The sequence below is a fragment of the Catharus ustulatus genome, chromosome 5 (genome assembly GCF_009819885.2).
Source record: "Catharus ustulatus isolate bCatUst1 chromosome 5, bCatUst1.pri.v2, whole genome shotgun sequence".
Classification (NCBI taxonomy): Eukaryota; Metazoa; Chordata; class Aves; order Passeriformes; family Turdidae; genus Catharus; species Catharus ustulatus.
The window spans coordinates 25,385,672-25,404,482 of record NC_046225.1 but is presented as its reverse complement, the minus strand read 5'-3'; the positions used below and the strand labels follow the sequence as shown (position 1 = coordinate 25,404,482).

The 18,811-nt window shown below is 40.5% G+C and overlaps 1 protein-coding gene across 2 annotated transcripts in view; it reads right to left on the bottom strand.

Annotated features, from left to right (window-relative positions):
* The window catches only part of SEC24B (SEC24 homolog B, COPII coat complex component), a 60,486-nt gene that overhangs the window by 30,357 nt on the left and 11,318 nt on the right, over positions 1-18,811 (bottom strand). Inside the window, exons 3-6 of one of the 2 annotated variants that reach the window (XM_033060375.2) lie at positions 12,811-12,996; positions 6,526-6,630; positions 2,872-2,952; positions 964-1,145 (exon numbers count right to left, since the gene is read on the bottom strand). In XM_033060375.2, coding sequence (XP_032916266.1) covers positions 964-1,145; positions 2,872-2,952; positions 6,526-6,630; positions 12,811-12,996 — 554 coding nt within the window. The remainder of the gene's footprint in view (positions 1-963; positions 1,146-2,871; positions 2,953-6,525; positions 6,631-12,810; positions 12,997-18,811) is intronic. The other variant, XM_033060376.2, reaches the window with a different exon arrangement.

Sequence of the window (18,811 nt, the reverse complement as noted above, 5' to 3'; positions counted from 1 at the left end):
ACAATCTGTTCTAGTGCTTCCCCACTCCCATCCTGAAGAATTTTCTCCTTATTTGTCCAACCAGAATTCACTTGAAGCAACTGCTGTTCTTTTACTGTGTGCTCTTGAAAAGAGTCTAACTTCATCTTGCCTTTAAAGATGAAGTCAACCCTTTCAATAGAAAAACAAAATAAATTAAATGAAACCTTTCTTTCAAGTTACATTATGCCTGCGACAGTGAAAGCCTTACTGGATGTTATATGCCGTAAGGAATTTTGATCACCTACCGCAGCAGTTTCACTATCTTTTGCCAGCTGACCCTTCAGAGAGCAGGATTTTTAAGTTTCTTTTTCTAGAGCCCTCCACACATACATTTCTCTGCACTTCTTCAGCATTTGTGTCCTGCCTCAGTATCTGGTTCTTCTTGGGGGTGGTTTATGCGTACAACAGAAATCAGATGATTGTACACAATTTCTCGGGTGTTTGGAGCTATCTTTGAGGAAAACAGAGCAGATATAGGCAGCCTGCTCCACTACACACAGCCAGCACAAGCTCTACAGAGCTCTATTATCTGGTCCCTAACACCATCCCTTACTCATAAGCTCATTTAACGCTTGAGATCACAGCCTATCACAGTAATGCTCTGATATATGCCGATATAAGCTTCCTTATGTTTCTTCATGGTTTCCTATCAATAAAGTTCTGCTCTTTCAAACATCAAACCTTAACACTGTGAAGGTTGCTAATAACTGGTGAAGCAAACTTGTTAAGCCTAACTACTTGAAGGCACACTTAAAACTCTCATTCGAAAGCCTTCCACTAAGTTTAGAAACAGAGTTATGACATCAATATTATAACTAACATTTATTGTCTCAGAAATTATAAAAATATGAAGCATGAAAATAAAGGGGAAATATATCACATAGAAAAGGGTTTTCCCATGAAATTACTTCATGAAGTATTTTTTAAATTAAAAATACAAGCCTGTGGATAGTGCTGAAGACCAGGATGGTGTCCTGGATTACTGGGCTGCACAGGAGTAGGTGGTGCTGCATTTTGGTAGCCCGGCTGTAGTGCTGGATATCCATAACCAAAGGGCTTAGAAGCTTTTGATGCTTGGAGGACTGATGGAGAGGGAACTGGGCTGCTGGTCACAGAACGTGTCTCTGGAAAGACAAAAGAAATGCCACAGGTATTGAATATATTTATTATTTCCTTCTTAATTTAAATGTAAACTCTTTACTGCTTCAAAAAAAATTGTCATTTTGAAGTTTTTTCACTATGTAAGTTATTTTTCTGCACTGAAAAAAGAAATTAAAAAGGAAGACTACTTCAAGAATAGTGACACTGCATATGGAAAGATGACCAGAGACTTGTGTCACTACAAACAAAATGTTACTTTGCAAGAAGAGACAACTTGAAAAAAATATAATTTGAATTGAATAAAAATAGAGCCACATTTTATTCCAATATAGACATTTGACATAAGCCACAAATGAGACCAGTCACGCTTAGCCCCCTCTCTACCACTTCTGAAAACTGTCATAATGTGACTAGGATCATTCTATGATTCTACGATTACATCATGAAAAGCCATGCCTACAGTTAGAGGAAAGGTCTGTTAGCTTAGTCGTATGTTTTGACAGTATTCGTAAATGGTAGAGGAGAATCTAAGCATGGTCTCTTTTGAAGTTTCAATCTGAAGTTTCTCTTGTATATATGCCTGCAGCACAGTTTAATTCTGCTATTTCTAAAGGTCAAACTGAAAGTAAGACACAGACCCAAATCCACAATGAACTTAACAGCTGTAAAGAGATGAAACTGCTCTTTAAAAATGTCTACAAATGTGAACTAAGTTTCAGAAGAATTTAAGCTGGGTGAAGTCAACTGGGAAAACTGCAAGCAAAGGAACAAAGCAAAGAAACCAACCACCAACAAACTGTATTTGGCATGAACACTCCATGAGGGAAAAAAACCAATAAAACAATAAACAAACCCACATCAGATTTCAGAAACCTAATGTTGACTCTGTTTATCTTAAAAAAAAAAAAAAGGAACAAGTTATTCTTAGAATATGCCTTCAGCAGAACCTAAATGGTTAGTTATTAGGCTAGAAGTTAGAATTTGTAGTCCTGTTAGACTCTATGTGGATAACAATATCAGCTCTCTGAGAGAGATCTCACTTTAACCAGGAACCCATCAAACTACAGCAAACTACTGTGACACTCCCAGCTGCCGAACAAAGCAAAGGAGCCGGGGGGGAAGGCCCTCCAAATTAATCCAGTCATTAATTTAAAATACTGGCTAAAATGCCTTGAATAACATCTTTTCCACTTGCTCTCAATATGGCAGTTCTATAGATTTCAAGACCAAGGTAGTCAGTAGGTTTGTTTAGAACCAAGCTGACAGTCCTAGTATTTTTAGAGCTAACAGTAAGCAAAACAGCAGCCCTTTTCTTTAGATGAAGAAAAATAAAAGAAAATAACCTGATCCAAGCGTCTCTGCAAGCTGATATTGTTGGTCTCCCAAAACTTCTGTGATGTGTCAGTAACTATTAGCAGCTCCCAATGTCAACAACACAATCAGGCATACAGTATAATCTAGAAAAAAGACGCTGCTTTCACACCTGGCATATTTTCAGCACTACCTTCAACACTACAATGGAAAGTATGACTTATGATTCAGGGAAGTTTTATTAAATGGTTATGTGAACTTCAGTGTTAAAAGTGTGAGAAATTATTTTAAAAGGCATGTATGTTTCCTCTGAGGATTTCCCCTGTTCCTTTCATAGGCACTGCATTTCATCTACTTGTTAATTAACAATAAAACAACACCAGAAACAAAAACCCACATTTATGTACTTAAATAAATAATTCAAAACAAACGGCTTACCTGGATAGCCACCTCCTTCCAGGGCATCATAATTGTTCAGAACAGGAGAGGCACTGCTTGTAGTAGAGGAACTGTCAAGTGCTGGTGGAGGAAAATAGATTACCTTTAGGGACATCAGAAATAGCAAACTTTTGATAAATAAGAGACTGAGATATTTTTTCTAAAACCTTTGATAAAAGACTGCCAAGAAAGATCCTGAGAAAAAGCCCCACCACTTCAGCCCTAAGACTTGAAAACAATTACCATTGTAAAGAGGAGAGGGAGAAAGTATAATCAGCACGATACTAAAAATAAACAAGCACATGCCCAACAAACAGCAAGAGAGATCAAAGGGAAAAAGATGAACACAATTTAAAAAGTTGTTTCTTGAAATAAAAAAATATTTTTCTATTAAACCAAAAGTTCTTTCTAAACTATATCAACTGAGGTCATGTGCATTTTAAAAATAGTCCATTCATGACTTTCTTCACAACTGCAAGTAACAGAAGATTCCCATCCTCTTCAGAGTGATTATCCACCACCCTCACCTTCAAGCCAAACTGACAAGTATCTACAGTGTTTTCACAATTATAAGCCGCACCATTTTGACTAAAATTTTGCTCCCAAACCGGAAGTGCCGCTTACATTCAGGAGTGGCTTGTATATGAACAAATTTTGGAAATTTCCCAACCAGGAAGTCCGAGCCAGCAGCAGCCACAAGCCGGAGCCCGCCCGGCCCCGGGTGGTGGGGCAGCGGCAGCACAGCAGCAGTGCTGCCCACCCCGGGGGGCGCGGTGGCAGCACCGGCTGGGCACGCCCCTCTCCCTCTTCCCAGCGGCAGCAGCCAGGGACGCCCCTCTCCCTCTTCCCGGTGGCACTGGCCAGGGACGCCCTTCTTCCTCTTCCCGGCGGCACCGACCGGGCACACTGCTCTCCCTCTTACTGGCGGCACCGGCCGGGCAAACCCCTCTCCCTCTTCCCGGCGGCAGCAGTCAGGGACACCCCTCTCCCTCCTCCCGGTGGCACCAGCCGGGCAAGCTGCTCTCTCGCTTCCTGGCGACACCGCTGGGCACGCCGCTCCCCTGCCTCCCGGTAGCAGCAGTTATTCCTAATTCCCCTATCTTTGCCTGAGAGCCGTTTGATTTCAAAATTATAATAATTTGGAGGGAGGGGGTTTACATTCTCCATTTCAAAGAGAAGTTCCTGCCTTTCTCAGCAGACACCTGTCTTCCAAACTAAAACAGCAACTTTTCATTCTTTGTCCATATATAAACCACACCTGATTATAAGCCGCACTTCGGGTTCGGACAAAAATTTTGGTCAAAATGCTGTGGTCTATAATCATGAAATTACTATAAGTACCAAAAGTCAACTAGGCACATGCAAAAAAGCACAATAAGCACATACATGGTTGTCAGGACTGAAGAGACTTGATAGCTTAATTTTTAGTTCAACCTATGCAGATCTTGAATATCTTATTGTAAAGCATCTGGCAAGCAAAGAATTATTTTAGAACATCTCTTCCAATGAGATTTCATATACATTTACTTCCAAAGAAAAAGGGACCAGGAAGATTAAAGGCATCTTCTCTTTAAAATAAACCAAGCCATGAAGTGAGATAGAAAAGTAAGTGTCTATTTAAGAACTGAGAAAAAAAAATGAAAATTGTATATATAATTTTTGTGGCAGAAAAGACTGAAAAGATTCACTGATACTGCTCTATTCAGAAGGATCAACCATGACCACACATCCCATTGCAAAACTGCAAGTATTTCAAGGTATTTCAAGACCTTCAATGGTGGACCATTTATAAGACTTCCAAGAAAAGAGACTCCTACATATGAAAACATAACATCACTGACATTTGGGACACACCAACACCATGGTACCATCCTGATGGCACAGACAGTTCTTAAACATTTTGCCTTTAAAGTATTCAACAAAGAAATAGAAAAGCTATTAAAAAAATCCATAAGACTATCAATAATATACGATTTAAATGAAAATCTAATTTTGTGACATTCATACAATCTTAGTTTTCAGATTTTCACTGCAAATTTTATTTTTTTTTCAGTCCTGAAGGTTAAAAAAGATCTAATTGCATAATTGCATAATTCTATTCTAAAAGCTGAAGGAAAAAAGTTTCATGACTTTTTTTACCCTGATTAGGATTAGTGCTTTCAAAGCTTTGCTAAGTCTTACTACAGCAAAGTCAAAATATACTTTTGTTAGATCAACAAAACAACTGAGAAGTTATAAACAACCAGATTTCTGGCACCTATTCTTCATAAAACTGTGACAGTCTGAACCAGGAATTTTGTCTACTGAAATCTGTTCCAGATTTGCCTTAGCTCCTGGTGACAGGGCATAAAATAGGATATTACTTATTAAACAGACTCCGTAATGAACCTGGATGTCCTTTCACTCTTTTTTGTAAGACAAATTTAAATGCAATGATGCCTCCAAGATTATAGGTTTTAGTGAAGTACAGAACTTGAGACAGAATGATGGTAAGGAGTATGAAAGCTTGTTTAGGGAACAAAGTAAGGAGAGAAAGGTTACAATTGATAAAAAACCCAGTCAACATAATTTGACAGAAACCTTGGCATGCAAACCAACACACTGTTTTTAATTATGACCTGGATGTCATCATTGGTTTGTTCCATTCTTCATAGAATTATTATGAGTACACTAAATTATTTTCACAGTATTTAGGTGATGATTTAATATTTTAATAAAACTGGCACTTTTTATTTTCTGACAACATGAATTATAACATTAAAGGAAAAACTACAATAGAGTCCTTCTCCTAATCAATACTAAAAGCCAGCAGTACAAGGTATGTGCTGCTACATCTATTAATAAGGGTAGTAGTCTAATGTTTCTCTCAAAAAGCTTTTTCTACCATTACCACTCACACAGTCAGTAAAGACTTAAGTTCCAAAAGAAAAGGTTACCAAAATTGAAGAAACTAGACTGGTGAGAAACATTAAACTCACAAAACCAGGTCATTCTGACCAAAAACACAGGTAGAACCCTTGCAACCAAGTACGTAACGCTTCAATCAATCAGGAAAAATTGCTTCTTTAAATAAAAAAAAATCAACAAACTTTTAAAGTTTTCTACAAAGCAAGCAGATTAATACTGAACCTATGTGCCTGACCATTGAGACATACACCTTTAGAAGGAGAAAAAAACCAGCACAGACTAATTTGCTGTCCTAAAAAGCACACTTACAACCTCTCAATGTTTACTACCTTAATTGTATGAGTTCCTTATGCATAAATGAGAAACAAGATAAACACTGTTTAATGTAATGATACAAATGGCATCTGGTCACTTAACCTGAACAATTACCAGTCTAAGTTCTGCTGCTAGTTACCTTCAGTTAAATCTCACTGCAAATCAAAACACTAAAAATACGGGCATTTTGCAAGTTGTGAATATTACTTTGTTAGACTCATAAAACATCTGATATTAACATGACAAAAAAAGGACCTATTTGTTGGTCACTACTGAAATCCTTTGTGTTTACTAGTAACAACCGGGAAATTTCAAGTTGAAGAGTCAGAGTGACGCTTTGTCTTAAAGGAAGAAAAAGTTTCAGGGGATGGAAATATGGGGGAAACCTTGAGTAGGAAGATAACAAGATACTGGTGTAAAGCTAAAGCCAACCTGCTTCCTCATCCTCCTCATCCTCTTCCTCATCATCTGAACTTGATGACAAGGGAGCTGGTGCAGAGCTAGCTTGATTATTAACATATCCACCATACTGCATGCCTGTGAAGTGGAAAGCACAAACATCAGAGTCAGACAGACAGGAAAGATGAGAAATGAAAGTCACAAATCATTGCATTAAAAGTGAGAGAAAACAGTTGTTCCAGAGAAAATCCCAGCATGCAACAAGTTAAATCTACAATCCTAGAAGCAGTTTTTAGTGGGCTAGTTCAGCAAAATATTAGTAGCACATGGAAATTAGCAGATAATTTCATATGTGTGTATGTGCATGTGTATCAGGAAATCAAACACACAGACTTCCCAGATATCTTTTTAGTACCAGTTCATGCAGCGGAGTATTTTCATAAATTAATACACAGAAATGAAGGAATTATTTCCACATAAATTCAAATTATGTTACGAAAATGTTTACTCACACACCTGCCTGCCTCTTTTAAGATAAGAATAATTCATGTGGGAATTCTGTCAGAAATTAATGAAATATAGTGCTGCTGCCACATGCAAGAGTACAAACATATAGAGAGCGCAACACAATCAGTGAAATTAAAGCTAGGTAAACCTGGAAATTTGGGTGGTCTTATATTACATGAATTCAGGCTCATAAGCATGTGACTAGACCACGCACTTCTAGTATTTGGTGACAAAGTACTAACTGTTACTGCTGTCACCTCCACAGCACAGTTCATTAGTATTTTTTTAGTTTTTTATTTGTTTGCTTTTACAATATCTACTCTAAGGATATGTGAGTAATACACAAAAGCAACACATAAACATACCATTTGAAAACAGAGTAAAGCATGCAGCCATGGTTTATAATTAATTTCCTACATTACTTGTTATCGATGTGTTTTCAGTATCTTCAGGAAATCTTACATTTCTCTTGTGATAAGGCAGCGTTAGCAAGGATTTTAAATATGCTTTTAGTCAGGCAGTGACATCCAAAATAAATATAAGTGATCACTGTTTCTCTCTTACTGATTTAATGGATTGTTATGGCAAGAAAATATCTTAAGTATTCAAAACTAATGAAATATTCGGGAATTTGGGGTTCCTTCCCTTTGTAGAAGTAGTGTGGCACCAATGTGCAACATTCTTTATTTTAATACTATAAAGCATTAAAGAAGCGTTATGTTATGCATAATCTGAAATCATCATGATAACTAATAATATACCCATCCATTATTTCAATCAACTCTATCAACCTTTATTTTATTTAAAATATGGTCTATAAATGGTGTTACTTTCATGGCATTTTCAAAAACGGTTACCAAATGAACCCAAGAGGAGCAGTTTAATTTCACTTTAAAAATCCCAACAGAATCAAGGTGAAGAGTATCTACTCAAATACTGGAATAAAAAGAAAACAAAGTATAACTACAGTAATTTCACGATTATAAGGCGCACCTGATTATAAGCCGCACTTCCAGGTATCGGCAACTTTTTTCTTTGTCCACATATAAGCCGCACTGGATTATAAACTGCACTTTTGTTTGCAGTGAGGATCCGTGTGCAACAAAGTAACAAATTAGTAAAGGAATCGCAGGATCGTGGGGTTTACTGGCTCGGCTCGGGGTTGTGCAGGTTCAGCCCTGCTCAGGGCTGCCGACGGGGCTGGGTGGCCCAGCTTGGCGGGGCTGCTCGGGGCCGGCAGGGTGGCGCTGCCGCTGCTGCTCAGCAGGGTCGCCCGGCTGGCTGCTGCTGTTGCCACTGCTTGGCAGAGCCGCCTGGCCAGCCGCCACTGCCACCGAGCTCGCTTGCCCCGGCCCGCCGCCTGCACCGCCACCGCTGGGCTCGCCCTGGCCCGGTAATGCCCCGTGGTGCCAGTGGGAGCCCACTCCCCCCGCCATGCAACAGAGTAACCAATTTGTAACAATCGCGTGATTGCAGGTTTTACTGGTAGGTGCTCAATTCGCGAGCTCGGCTTGGCCCGCAGCTCGCACTTCCGGGTAGGCAAATTTTTGAACTTTGTTCATATATTGGACGTTCCAGAGTATAAGCCGCACTTTTGGGTTGGGACCAAAATTTTAGTCACAAGGCTGTGACTTATAATTGTGAAATTACTGTATACACCAACATTCTTGACAAGATGAACTTTCATAGAGAGATTGGTGCAAGAAAGGATGGGCATTATATTTCTTTATCTAGTGCATTAATACATGTAAAATTCAAATAAACTTTCTCTGTAATTCAAGTAGTAACAACAATGAATGAAAAATCATCCTGAGTGCCACTGAGTAGATTCAGTGCTTCAGTTTTTCCATACTGCTAAAACACAGGGCTAATTTGAATAATTTCTAGAAGCATCTTTTAAAAATTCACTGGATGCACTTGGGAAGGAGAATACAAGAAAATCATTATCTGTGCAAGAACAGAGTAGAGCTAACAGAATAACAGACCAACACACCATGTCTTTTCTCAGGCCTGGGAGAACTACTGAGGAATACAACAGAACAACTGTATTATTGTGAACGAGAAAGAGAAAAAAAAACTATCTTAAAATCATTAACATGCAAGTAAAAGGGAAAAAAGTCAGGATAACATAAAGGGCTGCACTGTAACAGCAGGAACCAAAGTAAATGTAGACCTGCTCGGAATGAGAGTGTAAAGATGTCATGTACATGGATAAGAAGAAGAAAGAAAGGATATCTATCTGGAAAGTGCATGCCAATGCAAAAATTCTAAGCATGCGCAGATGAGAGAAAAGGACTGGATTACCCACTACTGGTGACATGCACTAAGGATGCAGGTGTTTGGAAAGAATACAGAAGAAAAGAGATTAACAAAATATGCCAGGAACATAGAAGTTCAGGAATCATGAATTATGTCACCATGAATGCTGTGAAGACCAGGCTGGTTTGATTCTTACCAGCCTTATGAGTTTGCATAGATTTATTTTCATTGCCAACAGTACTACTGATTTCTGCCTTTAAGAGTGTGATGTGCTAGTAAAACAGCCAAAAATAGATCTGAGAATAGATCTGGCTGAAAAATAGCATAGTTTGAAAAGTCATTGTCAGGTGGGAAAGTCTCCCATTCTAGTTCACTGCCCAGCGATGCCAATAGTAGGTCAACACAGGGAAGGAAAGGAATTGAGGGCAGAAATGGGTCGCTGCAGACCAAGTGCCATCATGTGCCTAATCATGTTTTCTGTTGTGACAACTTCCGCTTTGTATTTTTTACAGATTTGATAATGGTGTTAAAATCTCCCACTTTTAAAACTGTGAAAGCCAATTCTGAAATAGTTATTTGAGTCAGGTGATTCCATAAATCTGGCCTAAACCGCAACCACATAATTTAAATCATCACAGATGTCTTGGACTGGAAATTTCTAACCCTGTAAGCAGTGTACGTGTGACATAATAATATTGCACTCTAAGGCTTTATCCCACTGGAATTTACAGATACCGAGAAATGCAGGTGGCAGGACACAGAAGATAAATTGGGATAACAAAACATTTGCCTGTGAAATAATCCAACTATTTAGGTATTTTAAGTTCATTCACTCACACCATAAAAGCATTTCAAAATTAAAGTGCACCTTTAATTTGCACAGATAGTTATGTAAGATTAAATAGGTTTCAATACAATTTAAGGTTTTTGTCCTGTTAGAAGATAGTCAAGTAAACAATTAGAATTTTTTCTCCTCCCCAAGAGGAGCCTAAAACAATTAAATCCTCTTTAAAAATTAATTCAAATTAATTCTGGGTTTTTTTCAGAATGCTTTCATGTAGACAATGGTATTCTATAATTTAGAAAAATATAAAAAAAAATCAAGTCCATCTGATCTCTGCAGGAGAAATACTTGAAATTCTAAGCCAGACAAATATTCAGTACATGTGCTCTGTTTTTTCAGTAGGTTCACTTTTACAAATAGTTAGCACATTTAATTTTTGATTAAAAAGTTGGTGATAAAAAGCAAAAGCACATTATTTATTTCAGACTCCTCAAACAAAAGTAACAAAGAGTTTGAAGTCTTCCAGTGCTCATAAAACCAGTATCTGAACATAGAAATTTATGTGTGATGACATGTAAATAGATAAAATTAGATCAGCAGAAACTCCTGACAACTTATTTTTATACTGGTAACATATTGCTGTTTTTAAAATGTGCTCATTCAGCTACTTACTGCTTTCACCTTCACTTAGTGGAAGCACTTAAATGCAGGGAAGTTCAGCAGCGACTGCACTGATCTGTAGCTGCTGTACCAGGTGTTCATATATTGCATAGGAATCACTTCCAGAACATATATATTGCACATCAAGGCAATCTCAGTTAAAGAGCTAAAATCCCTTTTTCTCATTAAAAACATGGTTTGCAATTTATTTGGAAGAAGAAGCAACACTATTTTTCTAGCAAGCACACCTAAAAAAAGCGTCACAGAGACAAAGGTGATACAAAATCTATCTAGTACCAAAATCAACTATATAACTGTACAAGAGCCAGTTCTGAAAATGGACGTATCTTCCTTAAAATGATACACTCTACATAGGACTTCACAGCAATTAACTTTTTTTTCCCTCTAATATATATAGAAATGATTGACAAACAATCTGTAATCTGCATTCCACCAGAAAAGGGAGGAAATGAAGGAAAAGGGGTAATTTATTTATATCAGAGGATTCTTTAAGAATTTAAGAATAAAGAAAGACGCTGTGACAATCACACACCATGTGGTTGTCAATTATTTTGAATACTAGAGATATCACATTGCTCTGGAGAAAATTAATGCCTACTTCCACCCCTCAGACAGAGTTCCTTAGCCATAAGAATTTAAAATTCTGAAATTGCTAAGAGAGAACATGGCCAAAATAAAAAAATTCATGCAGCCAATTAGATTTGGAACACTAGATGCAGAAACAATGTAACATGTAACAATCAAGAGGCAAGTTAAAACATCAGTGTAAAGTTTAATTTAACTGAAGAAGGCTCAAGAGTCAATTGATTCTTTGTCAAGATGCTGCCAACATCAGAATAGGAAGGAGCTTATACAATCACTCCTGTTTTCCCACAAGAATTCTTGCAGCAGCCTTCCATGGGCGCTTATAGCTAGGCAGTAAGAAAACAATTCTACCAGTTTGAAGTTAATCCTCAAACTCAATGTTTCCACAAATAAACTAGCAGCTTTCTAGTTTACGCTTAGTTTTTCAATAAAGACTATTTATAAGCTAATTTTAAGACCTTCCTCTAAGAAACTAAAGCAGCGAGCAGCTTTTTAGAAAAAGGGAACTGTCTGGGGTTACAATACAGAGTGTGATAAAAGGTATCTATTCTATCACCATCTGTTGAGGGTGGGGGCGGTGATCCTTATCTCCGTGGGAGATGTTCGGCTAATGGCCCATCCATTGAAACCAGGCAGGGCATTGTTCTTTATCTTTTCACAACCCATCCTTCCTCCAGGGAGGCATCTTCTGCTAATGGCCCATTGAGTCCCACTGTGGGACTGATAAAATTACTGCATCCCATTGGGAGATGTTCCAGCCAGGGGGAAGAGCCCAACATTTCTTACCAAGATAAAACAGAGGTGTGGGGCACACTAAGGTAGCCCCTTTCTCCACTGGACTCCAGAGGAAAACTGGATTTCTCCACATCTCCACTGGACCTCCCGAGGGAAACTGCACCTTCTACAGGAGCACTGCTTCAACTGAATCACATCTGTCACTGCAGGAGGATACAGCCACCATTTAATGGGACTGCTACCAACACCCTGCCTGACAGGGTGTGAGGCTGTACTCTGACTTTGTCAGGGTTTGGAGTTTGTTTCTTGTAGTACTGTATTTCTATTTTAATTTCCCTAGTAAAGAACTGTTATTCCTAATTCCCATATCTTTGCCTGAGAGTCGTTTGATTTCAAAATTCTAATAATTTGGAGGGAGGGGGTTTACATTCTCCATTTCAAAGAGAGGTTCCTGCCTTTTTCATCAGACACCTGTCCTCCAAACTAGGACAGGAACTAAAAGGTTTTTTTTGAGCAAGAGACGTGTAAGATTGCCAACAAGACAAACAAGCCAAAAGCAGCACATGGACAAAGGAAATAAAACACAAACAGTAAGAGAAGCTAGAACCAAGGTGACATAAAACACCACCAACTAAGGGAGTTTGATGAGATGCCAGAGATGTGCTCCAGTCAAACACAGAAAAGCAGCAATAAAACTTGCAGCATTCATGTGTGCATGTGGAATTGAGCAAAGTCTGTAGTGAGACTTCCCCATTCCCTTTTAGTACCTTCCTGAAGGGCCAGCTCTGCTGACTGTGTAACAGATGGTGAAGATGGTGACTTTGAAGACAGGCTTGGAGCAGGTGACCTTACTGATGACATCACAGCAGAGGAAGCAGATGTTCCAACTCCAGGCTTGGTAAATTGAACATTCTGGCTCACTGAGTGCACAGGCTGTGAAGAATCAATGCCACCTGAAAACAGCAGAAAGTAGGAATCCTTTGTATGTACTTTACAGACAATTACACAACACAAGTAGTCACATTTGATTTCACAGTAACTACAAAAAACAATACAGTACTTTGAAGAGAGATGCCTTCAAACAAGTATCTATGGAAAGATTGGTTGTTTTAAAAAATTCAATACCTACAGTGCTAAAACTCCATTATAATGAATAAATTGCTCTGGTAACAGCAAAAAAGAGAAAGCATCAGGCAATAAGAGCAAGACTAAGCTGAAGCTTATTTTTGATATATCCCCACAATGCTGTACTTTCGCAAGTTACTCTTCCCAGATAATTGGAATGTAGTCCACCAGACATAGGCCCCCTCAACATTCCTCCCACGGGAGGAAATCTTGTGCAGTAGATCAGTATTATGCCTCCCTTGCAGTGCTGTCACTTTGCAATATGGGCATTCAGTTACGAGACCCATATTCCAAGCAATCTGTTTAAATCAACCCTGAGTATTACACAGAACTTCTGATGTGTTTTAGACATCTGGACTAGATATAATCTGCTTTAAAAAAAGATTAATGCTTTGAGAGATTTGACATAGTCCACCTGAAACTCCTATCAGACAAGGACAACATAACTTCAACTAAGTTACCTCTTAACTAAGGGTTGCTCTTTGCTTACAATTGAGAAAATCTGCATTACGATTCTTTAAAAAAAAACCCTGACTGCCCAAGCTGTTAAAAAGGAGAGAAAGAAAATGGTTTTACCAAAAGTACAGTAATTTCACGAATACAAGCCACACCAGCTTATAAGCTGCACTTTCATTCACACCAAGGATCTGTGCGCAACTTTCACAAAGTTGCCAATTAGTAACAGAATTGTGGGATCGTGGGGTTTACTGGCTTGGCTTGGGGCCAGGCAGGCTCAGCCCACTCAGGGCTGCCGACGGGGCTGGGTGGCCCAGCTCGGCATTGCCGCTTGGGCAGCGCTGCCGCTGCTGCCGCAATCACTCACCCCTGCCTGCTGCCTGCACTGTCAGTGCCGCGTTTGCTCACCCTGGCCTGGCACTGCTGGCCCCGACTCTGCTGGGCTTCCCTGTGTTGCTGGCTCCAGCTCTGCCGGGCGGCCCCGCGCTGCTGGTCCTGGCTCTGCCGGGCTTCCCCGTGCTGCCGGCCCCCCCCATGCTTCCGGGCTTCCCCGCCTCTGCCGGGGCCAGCCGGGCTCCAGCTTGGTTTGGGGCTGCCGCGGGCTCGCACTTCCAGGTTGGTAACTTTTAGAACACTGTTCATATATAAGCCACCCCGGATTACAAGCCGCACTTCCGGGTTCAGGCCAAAATTTTAGTCAAAATGGTGCGGCTTATAATCTTGAAATTACTGTACTCAGTCAACAAATACAGAAATTAAGCAAGAACAAAATTCTCCATTTGTAGAGTACTTCTTTAAGTTACAGAATTTGCTAGATGGATGCAGACACAGTATTAACTTTGCATCTTCTGCACATACAGCTGTGTCATTCATACAGTCCCTGACTTTTCCCTGAATAATGGAGGTGACATCTCAAAGAAATCCATGGCCAAGGTTTCCTTTAGAAGGTGAAGAAGAAGTGGCTTAAAAAGATCCTTCTGTTTCTATTATTTACAGTCAAAATTAACAGCACACATCTTTATTATCTCAAGGGAACTTTTATATATTTTGCAATTTTAAAATCTAATGTTGAGCATACACACAGCTTTTTCCCAAGTCATATCAAAATTATGTCTTTTTCCAATGAACATACAGAGCATTTTTTTACTGCAATGGACTTGCTATAACCTCTGCTTCTACACACTGTCTTGCAGATTCCCCATGAGAGCTTCAGAACCTGTTGACGGGAATGCTCTTATTACAGCAGCTTCCTCAAGCAAGATACGCAAGATGACAAAGGAAGTTCTTTGTCACATTCACGTGCTCAGTCAGGTTTTGTAGCAGGGAGCTGTTTGAAGGGTGATGATATTTTTCACATTGCAAGTCAATATCGCAATGCTGGCAGCATCAATCACTGCTGTAGAGAGTGCTAAATGCTGTAATGTCAGTGTCACATGCTCAAAGTCAAAACAAATTTACACCTGGATTAGCTGAAGATGTAATACCTTCCTGCCAATTAGTATCTATTCTCAAGCAAAGGTTATCCAATTACCTCCAAAATTATGTGAATCCTTTAAATGCATTGTAAAAAAAAAAAAAAAGTTTCTAAACTCTGAGAAACATGTATTTTTTTCTTTGTACAAAAATTCAATCTGCAAAATTAAATATTAAACTTTATTTGGTGACTCCATAAAGGTTTTAAATGCCATAAGCAACCAAGACCAAAGCAAACACTTGAACAAAATTAACATCTAAAACCATATTGTTGGTAACTATCATCACATGAAACAATCTATGGTGAGAGAAATTACACTATCACTTTTTTTTTCCTCTGGCCAATGAGAAGATTGCATTCTGTCATATAGGTAGCATTTTAGGATTGCTTATTGTAGCTCAAGACAAAGCTAGACTAGACACCAGTTTAGAGCACACGTTTCCCATCAACTTATCCAGGACAAACACAGTCAGGCCATATAATACTCCCATCAACTGATGTCATGGGAAGTCAAGAGTTATGTCAAGCTGCGATAAATATAAATCCCATTCTCAGTGACAGTATTTTCTGGTTTTCACATTCAACTCCTCACCTTCAATGTGTACTGAAGTTTTCCCTTCATGCCTCTCAACCATGAACACCTCTTGCACTAACAACGATCAAGCATAATGATCTACCACTAAAAGGCATATTACAGAAAGAATCTGCAGAACTGGACAAATTAGCATTGCAATTAATCATTTTTCCCTATACATCATAAAAAATTGTCATTTATTTGCTAACTGTAGACCTAGAGGTCATAGCTAAAAAGTATCACTACAGCATCTCCTCAAAATTTCGGAAGAGATGCAAGAATTATCCTTCTTGAGTTGTTTCAGCTGTGATCTTGACTTCCTGCCCTCACAACTCTCAAAACCCCACACACCCCCTGCACCCAACACAACACAATTTCTAAGGAGAGAGGTACCACCTCCCTGCAGCTTATTTTCCAACAGCATCCTTTGCCTCTGACTTTCAATACTGGCTGCAGTTGTTCCCCTTTTTTCAACCACACCTATATATATGTTAGCAGATTTACAGGATTACAGCCTGCATTCCTATGGAACTGGGGCAGCAAGGACTTTATATCCTGATCTGACATAAGGGGAAGTATGTGCGTGAGATAATGAAATTAAGAGTGTCTCCGGCTCAAGCAGACTGTCCAGACTTTGCATACCAGTATGCAAAGAAACCCATGCCATACACCCACAGGAGTTCTCCAGCTCCCTCTCCTCATGGAGGAGTCTGATACAGGCAACCTGGCTGACATGCATGCTAACTTGAAAAGCACTAAGAATAATGAGAGTGCTCCAATTTCAGGTGAAATAAACTGGAAAAACATTTTAAAAGCTACAAAGATAAAAACCCTGAGTAATATAAAGTATGTCATTTACATAGCATTACACTCCTGGAGATATTTTTACCATGTTCTGCTGAAATACAGATTTTAAAGATATAAGAGGGTGATTTTGCAGAGTTAAACCACCAAGGAGAAAAATCTCAAATTAGAGATATTTATATTCTACTTTATTTATACTTCCTAAAGCAAAGAAAATTATTCTCACTGGTTATTATTCAACAAGACCAATCAACTACCAGCAAAAAAAAAAATCCTGTTAAAATAAATTTGGTTTCTTCTAGTGAAATCTCAGCAAGCTTGCTGAAAATACTTCAGCTATTTCAGAAAGGGGCTGCTAAAGTTTTAGAAAATACTTTCCTGCAGTACTATGTCCTTAGTGCACAACATACAGAAATTCAGACGTTTGATCTTAGTAAATTTAACATGCTGGAGGCTTTGCGAGGCTCTACATAAATTGGATTTTTAAAGAAACCAATTTGAGTCCAGTGGTGACAACATTCTTGATTCAAGTAAAAAACAGTTCAGAAATGAAACAACTTCTGAAAAACTCTCACCAACCCAAGTTTCTCGAGTAAGTCCTGTTTGAGCACACAGATCTTATTAACACATCATTCTTCTATGTAAGGGTTTCCTTTTCATCACAGAGATCTTTCAGTGCTGACTGTAAAAAACTGCTTTGGAAAAATACATTAAAACTGTAGCATCTTGACTGATAGTCTGTCTGGAATTTATCTGTAATTCAAAGACTGTAAGGGCATCTTTCACAGCACAGGGGCAATGACAACAAACTCTTACTGACACCCTCATGAACAGGAGAATACTGTATCCAAATTTCTTTACACAAACAATCATAGAAAGCACACTTACAAATTTCAGTAAATCTTTCTTTTTAAAAGTAGTTTAGCAAAAAACAATGCACAGGACAGCAACTGTTCCCCATCATTGCTTCTTCCTGAAGAAAGTAGGGAGGATGAAATAGTCAGAAAGTTTCCTTCCAACAGATGGTCCATTATTTCTTTATGCTCCCTGTGTATTGTATTCAGACACTTTCCAAGGATGTACAAAAACTGGCAAATAATTTTCAAAATCCAACCCCCTTTTTTAAAGGTTGAAAACAAATAGAATGCTATATATAAAATGACTCCATCCGAGAACAGTAAGACTGCTCTGGGAAATTTAGAAAACATCTCAAAACCAAACCAATTATGCCAGGATAAAACAATTACAGTAATTTCACGACCATAAGGCGCACCAGACTATAAGGCGCACCCCCCGGGAGCCGGTACATTTTGCAACTTTGTAGATCAGATAAGGCGCACCGGACTATAAGGCGCACTTTTTTTTTTTGCCACGTGCCGCGTGCAACAAAGTAACGAATTAGTAACGAAAACCCGCGATCGTGGAGTTTACTGGCAGGGGCTCAATTTGGAAACATTTTTCAGAGATCGGTGTAGGCTTTCAAAGGCAGCCCCAGGCGCCCTCCCCGTGCAGTGGGCCCTGGCACTCCCGCTTGCCCCTAGTGTCGGCTGGCGCGGCTCGGCGCAGCCGCGGGGTCGCCTCCCCCTTGCGGCTCCGTTCTGCCGTGGTGCTGTTCCCCCTCATGGCTCCGCGAAACTGCCGTGCTGTTCCCTCGCGCGGCTTGGCGCTCCTGCCATGCCGCCTGTCCCTCACTGGGCTCAGCGCCGCCGCCATGCCGCCCGTCCCTTGCTCGGCTCGGTACTCCTGCTGTGCCACCTGTCCCCTTGCTCGGCTCGGTGGCGCAGCCGCCCTGCCGCCCGTCGCTCGCTCGGTTCGGCGGCGCCGCCGCCATGCCGCCTGTCCCTCGCTCGGCTCGGTACTGCTGCTTGTGCCGCCTGTCCCTTGCTCGGCTCGGTGGTACAGCCGCCCTGCCGCCCGTCCCTCGCTCGGCTCAGCGGCGCCGCCGCCATGCCGCCCGTCCCTCGCTCGGCTTGGTGCTCCTGCTGTGCCACCCGTGTCTCGCTCGGCTCGGCGGCGCTGCCGCCATGCCGCCCGTCCCTCGCTCGGCTTGGTGCTCCTGCTGTGCCACCCGTGCCTCGCTCGGCTCGGCGGCGCCGCCGCCATGCCGCCCGTCCCTCGCTCGGCTTGGCGTTCCTGCCGTGCCGCTCAGCTCGGCGGCACAGCCACCATGCCGCCCGTCCCTTGTTTCGGCTCGGTGGTGCCGCCGCCCTGCCGCCTGTCCCTCGCTCGGATGGGCTCCGCTGCCGTGCCGTTCTACCTCGCGGCTCTGTTGTGGCACCATGCTGTTCCCCCTCGCAGCTCCGCGGAGCAGCCCTGCCGCCTGTCCCTTGCTCGG